The sequence below is a fragment of the Cornus florida genome, unplaced genomic scaffold (assembly GCF_030987335.1).
Source record: "Cornus florida cultivar Cherokee Brave unplaced genomic scaffold, ASM3098733v1 CherokeeBrave_3.0.0_Hap2_Chr01, whole genome shotgun sequence".
NCBI lineage: Eukaryota > Viridiplantae > Streptophyta > Magnoliopsida > Cornales > Cornaceae > Cornus > Cornus florida.
Genome location: NW_026775571.1, coordinates 79,155,318 through 79,164,776, shown reverse-complemented (window position 1 = coordinate 79,164,776; position 9,459 = coordinate 79,155,318). Strand labels below are relative to the sequence as shown.

The 9,459-nt window shown below is 33.7% G+C and overlaps 1 protein-coding gene and 1 non-coding gene across 2 annotated transcripts; both read right to left on the bottom strand.

The window, feature by feature from the left end:
• Positions 1–1,370: 1,370 nt before the first annotated feature.
• LOC132284535 (U11 spliceosomal RNA) lies at positions 1,371–1,496 on the bottom strand. The gene has a single exon (XR_009472307.1). It is a non-coding gene; the product is annotated as a U11 spliceosomal RNA (small nuclear RNA).
• Positions 1,497–2,859: 1,363 nt separating this feature from the next.
• LOC132302409 (stearoyl-[acyl-carrier-protein] 9-desaturase, chloroplastic) lies at positions 2,860–9,245 on the bottom strand. Its single transcript, XM_059799248.1, has 3 exons — positions 9,047–9,245; positions 4,757–5,261; positions 2,860–3,763 (listed from the first exon to the last, which is right to left on the bottom strand). Exons 1-3 carry the CDS (start codon positions 9,169–9,171, stop codon positions 3,203–3,205), a joined length of 1,191 nt encoding a protein of 396 aa, XP_059655231.1. The 5' UTR covers positions 9,172–9,245; the 3' UTR covers positions 2,860–3,202.
• Between the last annotated feature and the right edge of the window lie 214 nt (positions 9,246–9,459).

Below are 9,459 nucleotides of genomic sequence, written 5' to 3'. Positions count from 1 at the left end.
CACTCTGCTTATGATATCTTCTATTTTGCGATGAGTCATTTTATATTATTTTTTTTTTGGTTTCCTCCACTATTTCATAAACTTAATAATAAATTAGTGATAAATAGAATATATAAAAAAAAAACATTGGCTAAATTATCAAAAGTTAGTATCTCCCTCTTTAATTCATAAGCAAGAAAGACTTCAATGTTATTATATGCTAATATTCATTCAAATGGAATGGCTATATGCATGGGTAAAAAAAATGTGATTATCAATGTCACGCGAAAAAATACTTATTTGAACACAATTGATAATTGTTAATAAAAATTATTTATTTGAACACAATTGATAATTGTTAATAAAAATAACTTATGCTCTCAAAAGAAATTCTCAATCCATGTTGTGACATATTCTTCGTGTAGTTTGTCAGTTGTTAAAGAATAAAATATATCACTCTCCAAAATGAAAAAACCATGATAAAAGAGTAGTGATAGTTGTGTGGATGTGGAGCCCTTAGGCTCCCCCATTCATCTTGCTTTTTATGCCCGCCAATTATTTTTCTAGCAAAAAAAAATATAAAAATAAAATAAAATAATAAATAAAAAAAATAAAAAAAGCCCTCCATGGATGATTACAAGTTTCAAGACTTTAATTTAGTTATAAGATGGCAAACTCAGTATAGTTTATTACACGCATAAATTCAAGTTTAAAATGAGTCTTTTAAACATTTTGTCCACCCTCTTCTACAAAAGGAAATAACTTGAAATTCAAAACTGGTCCAGTTTGGACGCCATACACATGTTTACAAAATAATTAAGTTGGTGTTGTTTTATGTCGTTTTTGTTTTTACATTGATTTATTATAGAGTCTGGACTTGGGTAAAATATCCATTGCATCCCTTTTAAACTCGTTGTACTTTGTCACATTAAATTTAGTAAATTTTCTCTTAAAATTATTGACTAAAAATTTCAAACCATTCAAAATTTCTTTTTCAAAAAAAAAAAATAAATTAATAAAAGAACTAGAGATTCTTCGATCTCCATAAGAATTTTTTTTTTTTTTTTCTCTTATGTATTAATGAGATAAACCTTCCAAGCCTGCACTCTATTCCATTTCAAGGACGCTATCCCAAGCCATAAGAGTCACTCTTGGATTTTCTAAAATGTCTTGAAACCCAGTCCGGCCCATCTCTCTTAACAGCTAAAAGCCCAACTGGCTCCGGCCGGCCTTGCCCATTATGCACCCTTAAATGTACCAGGTAAAATAATAAAAATAATTTTTACTTAGTTTAGCCCTTAAAGACGTTTTAATTATTATAAACTAATTATTATTTATTAAAAACAATTATTAAAAACTCCAACAGACAATTAATTATTAAAAACTAAAAACGGAGGGTCGGCCAAAGGAGCCAACCCTATAAAAGTCCACAAATTATGTCAGCCATATGTCTTGATAGCCATACAGCACTCATCGCAAAGGACGAGCGTGGCATAATTAGCCAACTGACCCTTTTAAATTTCAAAGCACCCACCCACCCTTCATTTTATATGCTACTCTTCTCCTCCTGTTTCCTTCTCCTTTTCGATGTGGGACTTTTAAGCATCAAGTGCCCAACCCAAGTCATATTTCACCGACTTCTTGTGTCTGTACTCTTTTACTTTTTTTGTCAGAACAAAATATATATATATATATTATATATAGGATTAGAGTCATTGTCGCATTAGCACAAAAAAATATCCTCATGAACAATTCCATTATCAATGCTTCAAGTCACGAAATCAAACTCCGAAGGCTAAAGTTAATGTGTTGGATTTTCTTATTGCTTCAAGTTCTATTATCACACACTACAATTCAAACTTAAGCTTAAGAACGGTCACTCAGTCAAATATATTTCTTCATAATCGAATATATTTCTTCATAGTTCATAATCAAGGCTTTCATGGAAGAATAGCTGGTTACTTAGTCGAATATATTTCTTCATAGTTCATAATCAAGGCTTTCATGGAAGTTTCGACACTCGTGATAATAAGTTGGTAATATTACTAACGGACCAGTGACCTTTTACCTCCTTTTGGAGTTCAAATCTCAGAAGAGATAAGCATGTGTAAATACCAACTAAGAAAAGAAAAGTTGGTAATATTCATCCAATTTCTTCACTTTTGCTATACGCATAAGTAAGAAAGTAATGCAAATAAATGCTCATTTAAATACGGTTGATACCACTTCAATTTTATTAATAAAAGATAACAAATCCAACTTATGCTCTTAAAGGACATTTGAAATCCATCAACTCAATTGTCACACATATTCTAGAGCATAGTTTTGTCATTTCCCAAAGAATAGAAAAAAGTTTACTTGTATGCTTTTCTTATGAAAGACTAAGCATGTTGCAAAATGATAAACCAGTATAAGTCCATAGCCAAAAAATTGATCCCTTCCCACCTAATCTAGTTGTAAGATGGCAAGATCAATATACTTTTATAACGCACATAAATTCAAGTTTAAAACGAGTCACTGTTCACCTTTCCTCATCTACAAAAGAAAGTTCACATAGGGAAACTTTGAACTTCAAAACCGGGCGAGTTCGGACACCATTCTTGACCTGATTCAAAAGAATTTGTACTATAAACTCGTACTTTCAAATGTCAACTTCGTTAACATTCCTTAATTACGTATTCATATAGAACTTAGCAGAAGGAATAATATAGTAAAAGGCACCTCCAATATATGCTTTCTTTTACACATCTCAGATGTCCTCATGTGTTGACATCTCATTCTGCTCCTTGTTAACATACTAAAATTTTCTTTTCAAAACTGAAAATTCCTTCAAACAAGACCAAAAATTGAACATTATGCAAGAGAGAAGTGCTACTTAAGTTGCACCACAAGGGACCATCATTGTTACAATGGCCTTGGAATTGATAATCTGTTTACAGTCACAAGCATAAATTGAAAAAACAAACTCAGGCAATAGACCATCCAAATAACACTGAAATTGAAACTACATATGCCCCTACATGAAGATCAAACGATACCATGCAAGGAAGAAGGGAAAAAAAAACGTATCTACAGCTCATGAAACAAGTCCGAACAAAATCTCATCCCAAAACAAGCACAATAAAATGGAATTGCAAATACTACCAACTCAAAACTTTTACCTACATTATGTGAGGAGAGACTTGTTGGAGCACGAAACTTAGTTTCTGGATACATCATGCACTCAGAGCTTAACTTCTCTGTCATATATCCAGCTAAATTTAATGGTGGGTCCTTCCTTCGCCCTTCCTTGAGCTCTCTCCTCCAGCCTCCTAATTCTCGGAGGTAACCCACAAACATAGTCCTGAGCTTTTCGCCCATCTGCAGAAAGTCCAGTTAGCTCTTCCACTTTCCATTTGGTAACCAAAAATTCCAGTATATCTGCATAGTCTCTAGCAGTGTAAACTTCGAGCCGCTGAGCAACAGCTGAAAAGTGCTCGAAAAGGTTGTCATCACGGCCATCATACATCAAGTGGGCTGGCATAGAGATTTTTTTTCTCATCATGTCTGCAAAAGCAAGGACGGTCCCATCAGGATCGATCTCGAAGAGCTTCTCCACAATCTTAATGTAAGCAGTTTCATGGCGCTTCTCATCTGAGGCAATTGTGCCACAAATTTTAGCCAGCTGCGGGTCCCCGTGATCCTTGGCATGTCTAGCAGTGTTCCCATGCGAGATAAAAGTTGCCCGTTCTTGGAACGAAGTGTAGATAAATCCAAGATAGGGATTGTTCTCAGTCCGGGGATCCTATTAAAAGACATTGTAAACGGAGAGGGAAATCAAAATTTGAACTAGCAAATCATTCTGATAGATACCAAAAGTAAAGAGCCCATACACCATATCAATAATTTGTGATGTAAAAAGCAAATCTGGAATTTGAGAGAACTTTCATGCATTCAAATAGGATCAGGATCAGGATCGGAGAGCTGCAGGCAGCCTAGTCTAAATCCATTTCATAACAATGAATATACATTACAAGTTCATATCACAAACCCAACAAAAACAAAATATGTAAATTACTTGCATCCTTAACATTTAAAAATAATATATATATATATATAAACAAAAACTAAAAATAAAATAAAAATAAACAGTTACTAAAGGAAAATAAAAAACCGCTCACTGTTTAGATTTAATACATAAATATATACATACATACATGCATACATATATAATCTTTAAACTTCTTCAGAAGAATTGTACCCGGCAACACAAATAAATGGAGGGCTCTAGGAATAAAGTTGCATTGCCTTGAAATACCAACCAATGGCAATGTAATATTAAAAAATCAGACAGAAAACAGTTGGAGCAGCATAATAAAGATAATATTATTATAAAGTAGTAAACTAGTTTGTATATGTGCCTTTATACATGTATGTGTGATAGTACATATTGATGTGTATATGTATTCAACAAGAAAGACTGCTGCTCCTAGAAATTTGAACAATGATTGGATCAGAAAACTAGATACAATTCTTAGTTGGAGCGCTGCCCTATAATCTAGAAAGTGAAACTGTTCATAGGTATTTGCATAATTTAAAGCATCTTCTTGCAACAAAGTTTACAAGTGTAGCTGGTATCCAACTATTTCTTAGATCTATTTTACAGCTAACCAAAATCATGCTTGCTTTTCTTTTTTCTTACTGGTAAGTACTGAATAACCAAATTTGAAAAATAAGAAACATGACAGTAAAAATGCACAGAAACATAAATGTAAAGCACATGCAGCAAGGATCTCACCATTCCTGACCCAATCAGATACTGAATTGTCTTCTCAATTTGCCTCATGTCAACTCGTCCAGATAGGTAAAGATACTTATTGAGAAGGTCACCATGCCTGTTTTCTTCAGCAGTCCAGGCCCTTGTCCAAACTGCCCAAGAAGTAGGGCTCGCCCCCGTTTCATCTCGAACACCATCTAGGGTATTAAGCATTGTTTGGTATGTTGGAAGGGCTTCTTCCGTGATCATATCACCAACCAAAACAACAAAGTAATCATCAGGGATCTCCTTTGCCCTCTCCCTTAGTTCCTTGACTTGATCATGAAATCCATCAGAAGCAGGATCTGGAAGAAATTCCTGTGGTTGCCAACATTTTTCCACTGGCTTCAGGTGAACCAATATGTTCTGCTCAGCCCAACCCTCCAGAGATTTGAAGATCTCAATCTTCTGGGGTGGCATGGAATGGGTTACTTGAACATGAACCTCACGGGGAGGACTAAAGGGCTTCTTGAGATTCTCAACCTCCCTAAAGAAAACAGAAGCAACTGAGATTAGATGCTTAGAACCTCATAGGTCACAGCAAGGCAAAGACACTGGTGTATAATCAATTCCAATCAATATAATCACATATTGCCTATAAGTAATCTCAATTAATTCAATTATTCAAATATATTTATTGGCTCCTATTGTCACCATATCTTCTGCAGATGTAGGGTTCCACTACTTACAAGTGCACATAGTCATGTCCTTTTTGTTCTTAGGAGTTACATCACATCTAATACTTATAAACACATGCCAAGCACATTACCTTACAGAAATATCATGACAGCGATCCAAACAAGTATATGAAAATATAATAGTATAAAATATATATGCAGGAGATCTTATCTTCTTTTTCATTGATCTGATGATTTAAATAGCATACCCGATCAAATGAAAATCCAAGCTCAACAAAATTTCTGATTTCTTGTTTATGTCCTAATCAAGACCAAATTTTGAAGATGTTCAGGGTACACAGAAAATGCCAAGTTCAGTGAACTATACAATCAAGGAGTGGTGAGATAGGTTTTTTATTTTTAGATTCAATTTTACTGTTGAACCTTGAGACACTAAGACATGCAGATTTGATGACAAGAAACAAATAAAAAAGGAAAAGGATATTAGCTGGTTATAGGAAAAAGTCATCAACAGGATAAACTTTGCTCTTAGGCCTCATCATCACTTTTCCTTAAATCACTTCATTGGAGCTGTAGATAAGTTACAGGAGCTCAAGTCCTCAGATAACCTAAGAAGATGCGATGAGATCATTTTGAATTTAGGGGTTTAGATGTCTTTGTTTACATATTGGCACCCAATATGATTCCGACTTGGTTAAATAACTTAAATGACATCAAAACAGAACTTCCAGATGAAAAAACAAAAAAAAAAAAAAAAAAAAAAAAAGTAGTCCTTTATGAATTGACAACCAAGAGCAGGATATCTAGCCAGGACATTCAGTAGCTGTGCCTTCTATTTCAATGGAAAATTTGATTTGTGAAGATGTGAATCTATTAAATTTGGAGGGCATGCTGGACAGCTGATACACAAACACAGTTTACAAAATAAACCAACCAAGTTTCGCTGACTATTGCATTTGGATTATGCAAAAATCTCAGAGGGGCCAAATACAATCTCCTTAATGAGATACTTATGCAAGTTTGATATCATATAGGGGTGGCAATTTGTGTTTTGGTGTCGTGTCATGACATGGGTATCCTATGATATGGACAAACACAAACATGAACACGACGCGATTATTAAACAAGTAACATGACACGACCCGCACAACTAAAAGGATCAAGACCTGGCACAACACGAAACGACAAGGCACGTTTAATTAAAATTCCATACTATGAGGATCATTTCAAACATGAACCCGACACATTTATCCTATGTGTTTAGTTAAATGGGTCTAATTAGGTTATAAACGTGTAGGCAAGTCAAAAAAAAATCGACACGTTTCATTAGCATGTCAATTTAGTTTGACATGAATACGATTAAGCCAAACCCAAATCCACTTATCCCGTGTCGTATTCGAATCGTGTTAGCATATCATATCAATTATTCCCACCCCTAAATTATCATGCACTAACTGCCCAGTACTAAACTTACATCTAACTGGATATGCAACCACATGCCCACAGAATCCACACCTGATGAATGGACAACTCATTTAGAGAAGTTGCTTTTTCCTTTTCTTTTTTGTCTCCAATTTTTTACCCAATTTTTTGCTCAATCAAAAGAAATGTTATGAAGACGGGACTTTACAATCCAACTAACAACAACTAAAAAAAGAAATTAGATGGCAACTATTGCTTAGAAAGCAAATGATTGCTCACCAACTTGTCATATAAATAGATCTCATCAGTATTAATTGCCAAATTAGACAGACTGTCACAATTCCTAATCACAATAATAAACTGGTCTTTTAACAGATTATCACAACCATAGGATGAACTTTCACAAGGGACAAGCACAGTGAAGGTGACAGGATAGGGGGGGAAAAACTAGATGGAACAATCAACTTAGGGAGGAAAAATAATTTTTTATTTGAAGGTACGGCAGAAACTGCTAATAAAAGGTATAAATCAATGTAAAACAGGACAACACAAAGTAGCTGGCTGATAACTACCAAAAACAAGAAGGCGGAGAAGGGAACAAAAGTGCATAAAAAAGAAAAGATCTGAGTCCTTACAAACATGACCTACAGCTACAAGTTAGAATAAAGTCAATGATTGACTACCTAAAACAATGTAGCTAATGTATGTGTTAGAGAGAGAATATGATAAATTATCAGGACTATGTTGCATACTTGAATTTGCAGTTTTTCTAATAAATTCACCAATATGCTATCTGAGCTTGAAATTTTCAAACCAGTTTAAATACAGGTGAGAAATATAAATGAAAGCAACCAACAAAAAGTAATTAAACCAATATATTTAAGGGCTTGTGAATGGATTATATTTGAAATCAGGTAAATATAATCCATTCATAAACCAATGTGTTGGCCTTGCCGGGTCATCTTTACACAGAAACAACACGCATTGAAAAGCTTCCAGATACACAAATCCTTTTTTACCATTAAAAACAATAAGGAAACAGAAAAGGGGATCATGTACCTACTTAATAAACCACATACTGCAATTTTATTAATAATAATAAATATAAAAAAAAAACATTAAAAAATATTAATAAACAATAATAAATAAATAATCCAATGATATCAAATCCGAGCTTTGAAAATTAAAGGAGTTTAATCTATAAATGAAGAAATAAGAGAAAAAAAAAAAAAACACACAAATTATTTTAATAACAAATTGTTTTCAAAAAGAATTTTTTGATGCAATATTCACCCAACAAGTAGATGAATGGAGCAGCCAAAGATCACACATGCATCTGTTGGGGTCAACTTATATTAAATGAGGACAATAAACTATCCGGCCGAAATCAATAAACTTCTAATCTTCAAACCCAAGTCTCAACAATTATAAACAACCATTGACATAAAAAATGCTTTAATGGACCTAAATAATTACTAGTAAATGAGTACTTGTAAAAATCCTAACCACCTACATATCTAAGTAGCTGAAAAGGACAAACAGAAACTCATGAACATAAACCAAAATCCACTAAATCCAAAGAAAGAAAACAAAAGCTAGACCCATTATAACCGTGAAATTTTTTAAAATAAATGAAAGGTCATAATATATAAGAAATAAACAAGCAAATAAAATTAAAATAAATAATTCAAAGCATTTAAACAAAAACCCTAGTTGCATGCATCAATCGAATCATGGAATCAAAAACAAACAAACAAAAAATACATAAGCAACGCTTTCTGGAGAAGAATAAACATGATGTTATAGAATTAAAAACATATACATACATTTATAAAATCTTCTCTTCATCAAATAGCACAAAAATAAATAAATAAATACCCCTCAAGATTTAATATATGAATTCACACCATGAGTTCACCAAAAGTTTGTGTTTTTGTGTGTAGAATGAGAGAGGATAAGCGAGAGAGAGACTCCTACCAGTAAGATTGAGAGACCCATATGACGAAACAGGGATTAATGCACAATTACATTAAGATCACAAAAACCCAAGTAGATTAAACCATTCCAATGCCAAATTATAGTTAAAAAAACAAAAACCCAGATCAAAAACAGCAAAGTAACACCAAATTCTTATAAGATCAAAACATAATTCACAAGAAAACAGAAGTTGTGGGTCTGGAAAAGAAAGTGAAAATCAGGGGGAAAATCTCACTTGGAGCCAGAACTGAGGGTGGAAGCCATCATGACCTTGGGAGATCTGAGACTGGCCACCGGTGGAAGAGCGAAAGAAGGGTACTTCTGGGATTGAAAAGTGAGGAGATTGAGCTTCAGAGCCATTTTCTCAGGTTTTGTTTCCTCCGCAGAACTGATAAGAGAGGAATGCGCAAATGGTAGACACTCACTCACAGAGGGCTGGTGGGACTAGGAGGCCACTTGAGTGTTGTTATATATACGCGTGTGATATGATATTTCACCAGAATACCCCTGATTTTCATCTAAATTACCTGACTTCCTTTTAAATTTTTCCTCATTTGTGTTTTCATTCTTTTTAATAAAGTATAATTTTACTTTGGTCATAAACTTTCTTTTTCAAATCATGTAACTTTTACCCATTATAAATTTAAA

Excerpts from the sequence above, each read along its gene's own strand:
- LOC132302409 (XM_059799248.1), bottom strand. The coding sequence starts at position 9,171 with ATGGCTCTGAAGCTCAATCTCCTCACTTTTCAATCCCAGAAGTACCCT. Across the intron at positions 5,262-9,046 it reads ACCCTCAGTTCTGGCTCCAA|GGAGGTTGAGAATCTCAAGA; the intron begins GTGAGATTTTCC and ends TGTTTTCTTTAG. Across the intron at positions 3,764-4,756 it reads ATCTGATTGGGTCAGGAATG|GATCCCCGGACTGAGAACAA; the intron begins GTGAGATCCTTG and ends GTCTTTTAATAG.